The sequence below is a fragment of the Elephantulus edwardii genome, unplaced genomic scaffold (assembly GCF_000299155.1).
Source record: "Elephantulus edwardii isolate Elephantulus edwardi_28Jun2011 unplaced genomic scaffold, EleEdw1.0 scaffold00116, whole genome shotgun sequence".
NCBI lineage: Eukaryota > Metazoa > Chordata > Mammalia > Macroscelidea > Macroscelididae > Elephantulus > Elephantulus edwardii.
Window position 1 is genome coordinate 3,799,656 of NW_006399866.1, and position 14,303 is coordinate 3,813,958.

The window sequence follows — 14,303 nt, forward strand, 5'->3', positions numbered from 1 at the left end:
TGGTTTTGTTTTGTGTGTGTGTGTGTGTGTGTGTGTGTGTGTGTGTGTGTGTGTGTGTGTGTGTGTGTGTGTACCGTCAGATCAGATCTGACTGGTACAGGAAGAGATTGTCCCTCCTTTCCCGGCAGAGCATCTGGTGGATTCGAACCATGCGCCTTTGGGATTGCAGTGCAGCTTCTTACCACTAGGCCACCAGAAGAAATCTGTATTTTTAAAAAACTGAGGACCATCATATCAAAGAGTCACTAGTGTAGAAAAATCATTGCAGAAACTCCAAGCCGAAATATGCCTTTCCAAGGCCTCACTATCTGCATCTCTTCTGTGAACTTGGCAGTTCTGGTCCATACAGCTGGTCCATTCATCTCAGTTAGTGCAGGGCTTTCTGCCCAGGCTGCAACCTTGCCCAGTCCTCAGGGCCAGCATGACCTCTAGACCTCAGACTGATAGAAGACCCTTCTTGATAAGCACCTGTCTACCTTTACCCTACAGCGGACAAATACTGCCCCCTGCTGATCAAAGAAGGCGGGATGCCCCTTCTGAGGGACATGATCAAGATGGCGACTGCCCGACAGGAGACCAAGGAGATGGCCCGGTAAAAGACAGGCATTGTGTTTCTACATGACTCTCCTTGATCCGGGAAGCTTGAGGGACACAATAAGGAAATGAAGGATACCTTTGGTGAATAGGAATGGCTGAAATTCTTAAGGGCAGCTCAAAGTTGAGTGTGATGTTAAACAGGGCATTGCTCTCTAGCCAGGGACTCCTGGAGTATCATGTTGGCCACAATATGGCCAGGAACTAGACAGTCAAGCTCTGAATGGAACACTGGTGCCCTACTTTGAAAGCTTAGTTTTCTTGTAGCACAGCCAGTCACTTTGGGCAAAGGGCATTCCAGCCAGGGAATGGACACAGAGAGCAAAACAGGACAGAGTGCAGGTTTCTGTGTGTCGATGTCACTGACACAGCAGAGTTGTCAAGCCTTTTGTTGCTACGAGGTTTCAGACAAAAATCCCATCAGCCCTGAGGCTTGCATCCATCTGTACATGAGAGACTGGGGCACGTTTCAGATTCAGCACTAACTGCTTTGTTAAAGATCCCTTGTAGAAGAGATAATAATTAAGTTCAGCCCAATAAACTTTTGTCCTAATTCTAGCCACAATATAGAATAAAAAATAAAGTGAGTGCCTCCCCTCCATATTTCCTTTCAAGGGAGGTCTGTCCCTGTGGGATGTAACTTTCTAGTAAATCTCTCTTACTTTTTTGTAAAAAATAGAGGAAAAATCTAGCAGAGTATCCACGGATAACTCAACCAGGCTGCTCTTCATGGGCAGATGCTGCCACCATTTTCAGCAAAAGAAACTATTGTAAAAATTAACTGTGACTAAAAAAGGCCATTAAAATGAGTAGCTCTTAACCCTAATCTTTCTGTAAAGAATCACCTGGAAAAATTATTCATACTATACAGGCTTCACTTCTTACAAGTTTCTTTTCCAGTGGGCCTGGGAATATTCTTTTGTTAATATTTATTCCAGGTAATTTGAGCAGCACTGAGTAATGATAACCAATAAGCTGCCCTTGTCACTAAGCTGCTCTGAGACCTGAAATGCTATTTTAACTGGTCAACCTGCTTGACAGCAAGGATAGCATCTGAGAGAACATTCCATTTGTCCTTTGTCCAGATATCTCTTACTTCCTGAAAAAGACCCTGGGCACCTCTTTAGTGCCTTGAAGCTGTGGTGAATCCCTTCTTCCCCCAGGGATTTAGTATTGAACAGGAAAGCTGGACCATCTAAGGTCACATCTGACTATAATGAGGGAGTAATTCCAACGGTCAGTCTGGAATGGCCAAGAGACTCCCTCTGAGCATTCTCCAGTGCCATGTTGGGCTTGGCCGCTACAAAGTGTCAGAGGCTGTTGTGCTAGTACAGCTTCCCCAGCCTAACCCCAGACCTGCTGCTGAGTCAGGATATTTAGTAATCAGTATGATCGGGATTCTCTGGATGGCTCCAATGTGCAGTCAGTGTAGAGAACACTAGTGGACTTTGAGGAAGAAAAAAAGTCAAAAGTCTGGAGGCATGGGGAAAGTGAAGCTGGTTCAAGGAATCCGTTACTCACATGCCCCGAGACTGAGGGATGCAAAGAGGAGGCTAAAAGGGAGAGAGAACACGGGGTGACGGTAATGGTAATTTGTGACCACAGGTATTGTTTCCAGGTGCTTTTACATGTGCTGGCCACTATGTCAACCACTTAGGCACATTATCTCAGTCAGTCAATGTCAACGTCATTGTTAATTTCTGCTAATCCAGCTAACTGATCACCCTGGGCCCAAGCCCATTCTCTAATCCTCTCTCCTGTCATCATCTCCAGCAAGGTGATTGAGCACTGCAGTAACTTTAAAGAGGAGAACATGGACACTTCGAGATAGAGACTGCTGCCCCCACGGCTGGCATCACTCTGGACCACAAGGCCAGGAGGAAGTGCTGTCAAGTCACTCAGCTGGCAGCCCCCTTCCAGGGAGCATCCCGCAGGAGGAAGAGGCACGGGGGAACTTTTGCACAACCGACGCTTTTCCTTAACGTTAGTGAGATATATATATTATATATATATATATATATATATAATTTTTTTTTGGTTAGGAAGTGTGAAGTTTTGTGTATAATTTCTGTAAAAAAACAAAAGAAACTCTCCCTAAGTCTCCACCGCTTCCTTGGCCATTCTCAAGCCCCAGTTCAAAGCCTTCATTGCTGCCACACTCACTTCGATCCCAACTAGGCTAAATGCCTACAACATTGTGAGTGTCCGGTCCTTTCCCAGGAAAATCCTATGATGAGAGGCAGCAGGCCTTTAACTCCCACTCCAGCACCCCAACCCACCAAAGCCTAAGACCCCATCTGGGCTCCTCAGCTGCTGGGGATTGGGAATTAAAACTAACCCTACTGTGTCTCCCAAATGCCTTGGTGCTCCCAGCTGTGGGCCATCTGGGGCAAAAAGTTGAGCCATTCCCAGGCCTCAGTTTGAGCAGCCCCAGCCAAGGAGGACTCACACAGGGATTGGGGTCTGCTATGGAAGGCCCTGCTCTTTTCTGGCCAGGCCGGCCTGAGGCCATGCTGCTATGGAGGCTGTCTCCTAGTCTCCCACCAGGTCCCAGGTTGTTGAAGGCCCCACCCCAGGGATGGTTAGAATTCAGGGGCAGGTTCCACTGCCCCTCCTGCCAAACATATCCTGAACCTGTTCCTGGCCCTGGAAGTCAGTTCCTTCTAGGACCAGGGGCTTGTTCCCTGCACCCATGGCCCCTCACCTGCCTGCAACACCTAAGGTGCCCAGGCACTCCCACCAGCAGAACTGAGCCTGCCACACTCCTCTGCCTGCCCCGCTGCCAAGAGGACCCTGCCTCTCCCAGAAGTAGGTGGTCCCACTCGCACGCCAGCCTTTCACTGTGGCAACAGGCAGACATGCCTCCAGACCAGCACCTGGAACACTTAGCCGGCACCACGCACCCCTCCCTCGTTGCTCCCATCCTGCCCTGCTGCTTTCCTTGGAAACCTTGTGCTGTGTTTCAGAGACGTGTGAGATACAAATGTCTCTATAACTCTCTTGTGTAACTCTGAATTGCTCCTGAGGGGGAGCCCCCCAGGATGACTGGGCCTGGGGAGCAGGGCTGATCCTAAACACAGCCCTCAGGGGAATCTCCCACCTCCTTCCCTGGGCCTGTTTTTGGATTCTCCTAGTACTTCTGCCTTCAGGGGGAATAAGCTAGGTTTTGCACCCTTAGGGGAGAGGAAGAAATGGCCTTTTCTCCTGGAGCCCTTCCCTCCCAGCCCAGGAAGGTGGCAGGTGGACTGACTGCATCTGCCCCTCTCTCCCATGCTCCTCTGGCTTGAGCCAGACCCCAGCAAGCTCATCCCACATTGCTTCACCACCTGGGGCCTGGTAAATGTCTGTAATTTGGGATGTCATAGAAATACATTTTTGTGCAAAGTGCAGAGATGCAGTGTCTTCTTTATGGAAGGGACGGGGGTAAGCTAGTCTGGCTTCCAAGGGCCAGAAAGAGGCATGGGCCTTGCGGGCACTGGGCCTTGAGTGTGGGTCATTCTGTGAGGGGGAGGGATGTGTTCAGTCATCCCATATGCCTGGCCACAGGCCCAGTCCACTGTAGCCAAAGAACAGGTGGGCAGAGTGAGCTGTTCCCTTAGATACAGCTGGCACCTGGACCAGTGGGGCCCTGCTCAGAATGGCTCTGTTCATTGACGAATATGAATATTAAATAGGAGATTCTGACCCAATGTGTGAAATGTAAGTCGAGGGGAACACAAAGAAGGCCCCTTCTGTAGGTAATGGATATGTGTTGGGGGTCAGGGAAGACTGGGCAATAGTGCTTAAGGGAGAGGGAGGAATAGGGTTCAATGACAGACAGCAGTTATGTTCTCACAAGAAGGGATGGCTATGCTTAATCAGTGGGACGATGAGCTGCTGGGCCAAGCCCTGGGGCCCTGGAGACAGGGCATCCTAGACAGATGGCCCTAGTAGGAGAAGGGCCTTGCAGGGAAGAGCGAAGCATCTGCATAGCTACAGCTAAGGAAAAGAACAGACCTGAACAGAAGTTGTTGTTGTTGTTGATTGCCTTCAAGTCGAGCACAACTCATAGCGACCCTATGAACAAAAGGCTTGAAGCGCCTCTACAACTATCGGCATTTATCAAAGTTCATAGTGTTTCCGGAGGCATGTGATTTAGGAAGTGGATGCCACTCCTGTAGCGGGGGCCAAATCATGGGAGTGACTAGGCCCCAACTTGGCCCAGCACCGTCACTAGTTATATCTGCCAACCTAGTGTCACTAACAGTGTCTTTCTTACTCTCCACAGTAAATAAAAAATTATATGATTATATTCCTCACAGGCCACACAACAGTGTTTATTTTATCTCTGTGTGACTATAAGCCTGCTATTGGGGAGCACCGTTGCATTTTTATTATTTGATATCAAGTCAGAAACAATTTATAGCAGACCCTTCCTTGTCCAAGGAGCAGGTAGTGGACTCAAACTGCCTGCCTTTGTGCTTACAGTGCAACTCCTTACCCATAAGGCCATCAGAGCTCATTGGGGAGCAGTAGGACCTGATTAAACATGTTTCTGGAACCAGAGCTTTCTGCTTCCTCTTCCCTTCTCATGGGACTCCACCCTCCTCCTCTTTGTGCTGAGCAGGACACTGGGTCAGACTTCTCAATAGCAGATTCATCTCTATCCCCCTGCCACTGGCCACTGGCTCACTTTGCAGAAAAGGCATCAGGAACCATGGGTCCTTTCCTTGGATTCTGATGAATGAGTAGTCACTGTCTGAGGGGAAATGAGAGTGATGCTGATATATGTCATCCTTCTGCCCCTATGCTAGGTGCTGTGTACATTGCGTTTCCTCATAACTTCATGATAATCCATTTACAAAGACACTAAGACTGTGTCTCACAAAGTTACTACAGTGAAGAAGCGCAAAATGAGTTTCCCCAAAGTGCCAAGATTTCTAGCTCCCCAGCCTTGGCGCATGCCAGTCCCTGTGTTCTGACTACTTTCCCCTCTGTTTGCCCAGATAAACCTACTCACCTTGTCACAGCATTTATCTTGTCACTCACCAGCATCACACTGTGTGGTAGGTCAGGGCTTCACTGTAGCCCAGCACACAGCCCAGGGCCTGGTACATTAACTTGTGAGATGACTGGAAGGGAGGGAGAGAGGCTAAGGCAGGATTTGGGAGCATTCTATAGCACAGAGTGCAATCTTCTGTTTCATAGATAAAGAAATAGTATTTTATCAGTCAGTGCCCTCAGAGATGACCCAGCTCTCCACAGACAGACAGATGTATAAGGCAGAAAGCCTTTATATTGATTCTGTGTAAGAAGTATGAACTCTAATGGGAACCGAATTGTCCTGTGGACTGATAGATGTATATGAAGCACAGGGTCAATGTTGAATGAAAGGTACTTAAGGAGCATGTTTCCAGACAAGAGAGTTGTAAAGGAGTTGTAAAGGGATCCTTGCCATAAACTGATGCAATCCTGCAGTGAACCCACTTCCTTGCCAGGCTTATTGTCAATCCTAACTTAACTGACTTTTTTATCTCTCTCAACCTGAGCATCAATCTAGACCCCTGGACAAGTTAGGATACTTTAGATAGAGAGCTTCAGAAGTGGCAGGGTTTACAGAACCAGACAGCTAGTCTGCCAGGCCTCAGAAGAGATGTACACCAGGGCAGCCCAGGAGCTCTGGCTTCAGTGCACTGCCATTCGGTGATTAACCCACCCTGGCTCTTCCTGTCTCCTTCCCTGTAGCCCTATACTTAAGATAAAAGTCATAGGTCTCAAGGGAGAATAAAAGTCAGGAACTTAGGTCTTGCATCCCACCTCCCTGGGGTCTGGGAAGTTAGAGCAACTTGACTGACAGCACTACAATGGGGACAGCTGGTGCTCAAAGACCAGTCTAGATACTGGTAACAGATCAAGGGAGAAATGGATACCAGGCGATGTGCACCCCACACTCAGCACAGTTCCTGACTCAGAGGTTCAGAATTATTTGTTAAGCAGGTTCATATACTAGAGATTCCCACAGTGCACAGTCTGGAGTCCACTGGCATCATTAAGATGGAGCTGGAACTGGAACTAACAGGACATCCAACTCCAAACCCAACCCAGGTAGTCAAAGTGGGAACTGACTAACACACCCAGGAGATCCACAGGTAAAAATCAAGGCATACCTCAATCCAGGGGCCCCAAACAATGTCACTAAGTCTGTCTTCTTGCACCCTGTTTCATTGCTCCACATCTCCAAATCTCTCTATAAGCTGTCTTCATTCTCCTCATAGACAGGCTATCTCCATATGGAATAAAGACGGCTGCTTGTTGCCCTTATATCTGATACCCTATGCTTGAGTTCCAGAAGAATGACCCTCCTGAGCACCTGTATACTAAATGAGCTCTTGTGGCATAGTCTATAATGATTTGCGCTAAAGTTGTGGTACCTCCTGGGCTGCCATCAGTGGTTCCTCGGTAGGAAAATGAACAATTGCCTGCTATGCAATTCACAGCCTCTGAACACTCGTTGAAGCTATGAGTCGGTTCTGATTCAACAGCAATGAATTTGAGTTTATATCAGTAAATATGGAGTGACACTGATTGGTGTTGGTAAGTCACATGCCCACCACCTAGGGCCAATCACTGGGAACAATGAGAGATTGTGCTCCTGCAGAACCTGCATATAGGAAGGGGATGTTGTTAAGTGCCATTGAGTCGAGTATGACTCACAGCAATGCTGTGAACAACAGATCTGAATCCTGCCCTATTCTGTGCCATTCTTACAATTTCTGACACATTTCGAGCCTTGTAGTCACTGTGTCAATCCACTTGGCTGAGAGTTCACCTCTCTTTTGTCGTCCCTCTCCAAGGAATAACCTCTCCTAGCAATATGTCCAAAGTATGTGAGGTGAAAATCTTCATCACCTTTGCCTCCAAGCACTCTGGCTGCACCTTCTCTAAGACATGTCTGTTTATTCTTTTGGCAGTCCAAAATGATATTCAGTAGGGGAGCTTTGGGTGGCCTAGTGGCAAGAAGCTGTGCTGCAATCCCACACAGTTTGAATCCACCAGATGCTCCACTGGAAAAGGAGGGGCAGTCTCCTCCTGTGCCAGTCAGATCCGATTCAAAGGTACACAACAATTTAAAAAAAAAAAAAGATGATATTCAGTACTCTTCTCCAATATCATATCTTGGTTCTTAATTTCAGTTTCTTCAGCCTCAATTTGAACTTGCATGTGAGTAATTGATGCTCTGACTCACAGTCTGCCCCTGACCTAGTTGGGTTTTTTTTTTTTAATTGTCAAAGGTATTTATTTTTATATCGCTTTCTGGAAAGATACTTGTTTAATTGCTTTATTTAAAGAAATCTCTATACCACACTGATATTCAAATTAAATAATACATTTGGGGGGGTGTCTTCTTTTGGTAGGCACTGGTATATTTTCTTAATTTTTACTTTATACTGGTTTATTTCCTAGCCTAGTTTGAACTTCCAGTACTCTGAGGTTCCTGACTGACGACTTTCCCAGTGCTATAAGTCTCCTGACTGCTGGTACATTGATTTGGATCCAAATAAGATTAAGTTGTTTACAGTTTCAGTCTTTTCTGCATCTGTCACGATGTTGCCTATCAGTACAGTGATGAGGAATTTTGTTTTCTTGACGATGACATGGAATCCATATGGAAGGCTACAGTGTTTGACCTTTTGCAGCAAGCACTTCAAGTCCTCACTTTCAGCAAACAAGGTGTGTGACTGCATAATAAAGTTATTGATGAGTCTTCCTCCAATCCTGATGCCACATTCTTCTTCATAGAGTCCAGCTTCTGGAATAATTTGCTCAGTGTACAGACTAAATAGATATGGAGAAAGGATGCAACCTGATGCACACTTTCCTTAATTTTAATCCTTGTGGTGTTCCCTTCACTCATTAGTGTTCAAGGCCTCAAACCTGTTCCTGAGATTCTCTTTAAATTCTAGTGGGATAGACTTGAGGTCAAATTTTGGTTCTTGTGAATTTGATTTTATCTTCTTTAGCTTCAGTTTGAACTTGCATGTGTAGTTGATGGTCTGTTCTAGTCAGCACCTGGCCTACTTTTCACAGCTGATACTGAGCTTCTCCAGTGATTTCTTCCATAGATGTACTCAGTCTGATTCCAGTGTAGACCATCAGGTGAAGTCCAGGTGCATAGTCGCCATTTATGTTTCTCACAGAAGATATTTGCAATGAATAAGTCATTGATGTACAGAATTCTATCTATCTCTAGCTTTATTTCTGTCACCAGGTCCATGCTTTCTGACTACTGATCCTTCTTCTCTGTTCCCAACTTTTGCATTCCAATCACTCATTATTATCAGAGTATATTGGTTGCATATTCAATCGATTTCTGGCTGCAAGAGTTGGTAGAAGTCATCTATTTACTCCTCTTTGGCCATTTGTGCATATATTTGAATGATAGTGGTATTAACAGGTCTTCCTTGTATGCATATGGATATTATCCTGTCACTCACAACACTGTATTTCAAGATTGATCTAGAAATGGTCTTTTTAACTATGAATGTGACCCTGAGGAGCAACACTGTCAGTCTGGATACTAAGGTGTGCTTGATCCAAGCCATGGGCTTCAGAATTACTTGCTATGATCAGAGAGCTGGACAGTAACTAAGGATGATAGAAAAAGGATCGATGCCTTTGAGTTGTGGTGCTGGAGAACAATGTTGAACATACCATGGACTTCCAGGAGAACAGATCTGTCTTAGAGATAGTTAAAACAAGCTGCTCCCTAGAGGCAAGATTTTTAATCTCTTTCTCACATACTTTGGGCATGTGGCCAGGAGAGACCGGTCCAAGGAGAGGGATATCATGCTTAGAAGGGTGGAGGGACAGCACAGGAGAGGAAGACCAGAGTGAGATGGATTGATACAATGAATGGAGAAATGGGATTAGGTTTCTTGAAAATAATGGGATTGGTTCAGGTTAGGCCCAGGTTCAGAATTAATGTACATAACGTTGCTATGAGTTACAGGTGACAGGATGGCACATAACAACAACAGTGCTTCCCCTTCCTCCGTTTGCACAATAGCCTCTTGGTTCAGGTACAGATTTTATAGGAGCACTATTAAATGTTCTGGGATTCCCATTCTTCTCAATGTTAGCCTTAATGTGTACAAGGGGATAATCTGATTTAAAATCAGGAAAGTTGTGCATCAGGGTTGTAGCCTTTCACCATTCTTATTTAGTCTGCATCCTGGGTAAATGATGTGAGAAACTGGTTACTTGGTGTAAAATATGACACCAAGATTGGAGGAAGTCTCATTTACAGCTTTTTTTTTACAAAATTTTTATTGTGTACCATCAAATCAGATCCAACTACCACAGGAGGAGATTGTCCCTCCTCCAGGGGAGCATCTGGTGGATTCCAATTGCATGCCTTTGGGATTGCAGTACAGCTTCTTCTAGGCCACCAGAGCTCCTCATTTACCACTTTAGATACATAGATGATACAATCCTTACTTGCTGAAGAGAACTTAAAGCACTTACTGATGACAAACAAATATGGATTCAATATAAATTACACCTATACATTATTGTATATTACTATGTGCCATATAGTGACCTGCAGCTCTGTCGGCCCTATGTACAACAGCCCTAAACCCTGCTCTATCCTGTGCCAATTTTATTGTCTCTGACACACCTACCTCCATTACCCCAGTCACTGAATCAGTCCATCTCATCAAGAGTCTAACTCTCCTGCGCTGCCCCTCCACTCTCCCAAGCATGATGTCCCTCTCCAAGGACTGGTCCCTCCTTACAACATGCCCAGAGTATGTCAGACGAAGCTTCATAATCCTTGCCTCCAAGGAGAAGCCTGATCTCACCCTCTCTACGATGAACCTGTTTGTTCTCCTAGCAGTCCATTCAGTACTCCAGCTCAAAGGCATCAATTCTCCTATCATTCCCTATTACTGTCCAGCTTTCTGCATAGCAAGTGATTGCAATGACTGTCCTAAATCAGGCTCACCTTAGTCTCCAGAATGTCATCTTTGCTCTTCAGTACTTTGGAGAGGTCAGCTGGTTTTCCCAATGCAATTTGTCTTTTAATTTCCTGGTTGCTGGTATTAAGAGTGCTGATTGTGGAGTCAAGCAAGCTAAAGCTGTTAACAGACTCAATATCTTCACCATCCTATATATACATAAAGAATACAAAATTCCTTACAGCTGGACCAAACAATAATCAACACCGTGAAAAACAAAAAGACAAATTGTCAAGGATTTACGACTTCTCTATAGTGTTAAAAAATAAAAAGCTTGTTTCAAAGGCTGAAGTGTACCTGACCCAAGTCGTGGTGTTGTCCCTCTTGAGGCTTCCTAAATCACCGAATTTTTGAAATGGAAACAATGCTACATTTTGAAGTCACAGATACCGCTGAAGGGAGTAGGACGGACGCACGCATGCGTGGAGCTGTGAGCTGTAGGCTGGGGGCGGAACCTGAGGGGCGGAACTGAGACCTGCGCGTGCTCCTTGGACCTAAAAAGTTACCTGGCTGGAGGGGGTTTGACTTCGGGGAGTTACGGGCAGCGCGCGCGCGCCGGCCCCGCCCTCAGCATCTTCAGGCACCTGTTGGCTCCAGGGCTCACAAGGCTGCAGATTCCATCCAATAAGCAGGCTGCTTGACCCCGCCCACCTCCAGGATTCTCCAATCCCCAAGTGGCCGCGGCCTCTCTCCCTCGAAGGGTCCACCCCCCAGGCGCTTCTTCCGGGTGGGGCCCCGGGCCGAGGTGATGGCGCCTTTGGCGCGCCTCAACCCTGGGGTCCTGGTGCGAACGGGGCACACCGTGCTGACCTGGGGGATCACGCTGGTGCTCTTCCTACACGATACCGGTGAGCCGGACCCCGCTCAATCCCGGATCCACCCGATCCCGCATTTGGGACTCTTGTGGGTCCCCAGACTCCCAGGATCCACCTGATCTCCAGCTCCACTCCCCACCTATTATTTCATGAGCCACCTGCTTTCTGCCTGACACCCAGTTGGTCCACATTTAATCGTAGTATCTTCTTGCTCTCGGCTGGATGCCCCGTCCATCCTGGCAAGATAGAGGATCCATTCGGTGTCCACGAGATCTGACGACCTTACATGAACCCCGATTTTCCTTAATCTCAGCAGTGTTTCTTGCTCTGTATCACTCACTTAGCTCCACATTCCCTAACTCTCCCCTACGCATTGTTAGAATGGGCTTGAGTATACCAGAGATAATGAGAATGGCACAGGAGAGGGAAAGGCATCTTTCTTCGCATTGTGGTGGAGTCATAACAACAAGCCCCCTATCCAGGGCTTTTTACCTATTTATTAGTGGAGGCCTCTGACACAAGTTCTCACCACCCTCCCTGCCCCACCCTTCCCTCTTAAACCTTTCCCCCTGGACTGGTGGCAGTACTGCCCTCCGTGACCCTCTCTAGACACCTCAATCACTTCACCAAGTAAAACCCGCCCAGACCTGCCCATCAGAAGAGAACCCCCAGTCTCCTCTCCTTATCTGATTCCTTTTATGATGAGGGGCATTAGTTGTTTATTCTGCTGTCTAGCTGACTTCTATCTCCAAACTCAGTCAGCTCCTTTCCTCCAAAATACTCCTCACTTACCCTCATGGACCCAGGCACTGCCTGCACCCTCCCTCCTCTGGCCTGGGGTCCTGCAGCATCCAGGCCTGTTGCCTCACTATGCCATGTCTCTTCATGGGCATCTCAGACCTGGCCAGTCTCTCACCATTACAAATATCAGACTTGAACCCTCCTCCCAAATCCATTCTGACCTTTCCACACTCCCTGTCAGAGCACCTTCCTTTCCAGCCTGTACAGACTGCTGTGTCTACAGGCTCCCCCTATTCATCTCTTCCCCAGCATCAGAAGGGTTTTCAGAAACACAAACAGGACCCCATAACTTAGGGCTTACTATTACCCTCCACATAGAGAATATAACTTTTTTTTTTCTGGCAGTAACCCTCCCCCTCTTGGGCCCCATGTTGGGGCCACATCTGACCCCTCTTCAGACTCCATCTCTAGGCCTTTGTTCCTTTCCCCATCTTCAGTCCCACCCAACCCTTTCCACCCAGCCTCATTCTTCACCTCTGGCTTCCCCAGAGCTGCGGCAATGGGAGGAGCAGGGAGAGTTGCTCCTGCCCCTCACCTTCCTTCTCCTTGTGCTGGGCTCCCTTCTGCTCTACCTGGCTGTGTCACTCATGGACCCGGGCTACGTGAACATCCAACCTCAGCCCCAGGTAACCTGGGGAACCTGGGGATTTGAATCCCTTCTTCCAGCAATAGGGGACCCAAGATCCCAGAATGCCAGGCTGTGAGCTGGAGGAATCCTCTTGGCATTTCTGAGGCAGGAGCAGCTAAAAGCCCACCCTACAGTGAGGGAGTCAAAGTCCAAAGAGCCACAGCAACTTGCAGAGGTCACAAGCCTCTTAGTCTAATGTGCTTGACCCCTCACTAGCTCTTCTACCCACTGGATGAGCCCCAAACTGTCCTCACACAGCACTAAGCTGGCCCCAGGGTGGACACTTGTTGGTGCCAACTGCTTTCCAGGGGTGCCTCATCTTATGCTCTGTCCTATTTTTAGGAGGAGCCAAAGGAGGAGCAGACAGCCATGGTTCCTCAGCCCATCCCCCTGAGGCGCTGCAGATATTGCCTGGTGCTGGTGAGTGCTGCAGGACCCCCAGGGCAGGACCCTCAAGGCAGGACCCCTGGGGAGGACCAGGAGTAGGCCTGACATTCCCTGACTTTCTTGCCCAAATGTCCTGGGTCTCAAGGCTAAGCCCTGGTCTTACTCCTCTTCCAGAAAGATCTTCCAGATCCACAGTCACAGCTATATCCCCAACTCTCCCCTCATTCTGGGCCCCTAGAAGATACAGTGTTGAGTCCCAACCCCCCTTGATGCCCACAGCAGCCACTGAGGACCCGGCACTGTCGGGAGTGCCGCCGCTGTGTCCGCCGCTATGACCATCATTGCCCCTGGATGGAGAACTGCGTGGGGGAGCGCAACCACCCACTCTTCGTGGCTTACCTGGCCCTACAACTGGGGGTGCTTCTGTGGGCCCTGTATCTGGCATGGTAGGCACTGCTGTGGCTGGGGTGTGGAGGTGGGCAGGTACCTATGAGGCCAGGGCTCCCCAAGGCTCTGCAGGAGGAAGAAGGAAGTGGCACTACTACACCCATCAGTTGTCGGTCCTCTACCTTGTCCTACAGGTCTGGCCTCAGGTTCTTCCAGCCCTGGGGCCTCTGGTTCCGGTCCAGTGGGCTTCTTTTCGTCACGTTCCTACTACTGTCTCTCTTCTCGTTGGTGGCTGGCCTGCTCCTGGCCTCACACCTCTACCTTGTGGCCAGCAACACTACCACCTGGGAGTTCATCTCCTCTCACCGAATTGCCTACCTCCGCCAGCGCTCCAACAATCCCTTTGACCGAGGCCTGATCCGAAACCTGGCCCATTTCTTCTGTGGATGGCCCTCAGGGTCCTGGGAGACCCTCTGGGCTGAGGAGGAGGAGGAGGGCAGCATCCAGGCTGTGTAGGATCACTGGAGGCAGAATCACCATCTCGTGCCTGAAACCTACCAGGTTCTGCCTGCAGTTCCTTACTCCTATTCACTTCCTCCCAGGCCTGAGGGTGGAGGGTGAGGACAAGGTTCTGCTACTGTGAGCAGCTTAGACCTCTGTAGGAAGGCCAGGAAGTGGACCTGTGGGCTGCTA

General features: G+C 48.2%; 2 protein-coding genes across 2 annotated transcripts in view; both read left to right on the plus strand.

Annotated features, from left to right (window-relative positions):
• The window catches only part of ZER1 (zyg-11 related, cell cycle regulator), a 26,517-nt gene extending 23,871 nt beyond the window's left edge, over window positions 1-2,646 (plus strand). The window contains exons 15-16 of the mRNA XM_006892484.1: window positions 490-592; window positions 2,368-2,646. Of these exons, the coding sequence (XP_006892546.1) occupies window positions 490-592; window positions 2,368-2,425 (161 nt within the window). The 3' untranslated portion in view covers window positions 2,426-2,646. The remainder of the gene's footprint in view (window positions 1-489; window positions 593-2,367) is intronic.
• An 8,665-nt stretch (window positions 2,647-11,311) lies between these two features.
• Window positions 11,312-14,186, plus strand: ZDHHC12 (zinc finger, DHHC-type containing 12). The gene is made up of 5 exons (XM_006892485.1): window positions 11,312-11,440; window positions 12,698-12,834; window positions 13,179-13,256; window positions 13,503-13,669; window positions 13,805-14,186. The coding sequence occupies exons 1-5, from the start codon at window positions 11,341-11,343 to the stop codon at window positions 14,124-14,126; spliced, it is 804 nt and encodes a 267-aa protein (XP_006892547.1). The 5' UTR covers window positions 11,312-11,340; the 3' UTR covers window positions 14,127-14,186.
• Window positions 14,187-14,303: the final 117 nt, after the last annotated feature.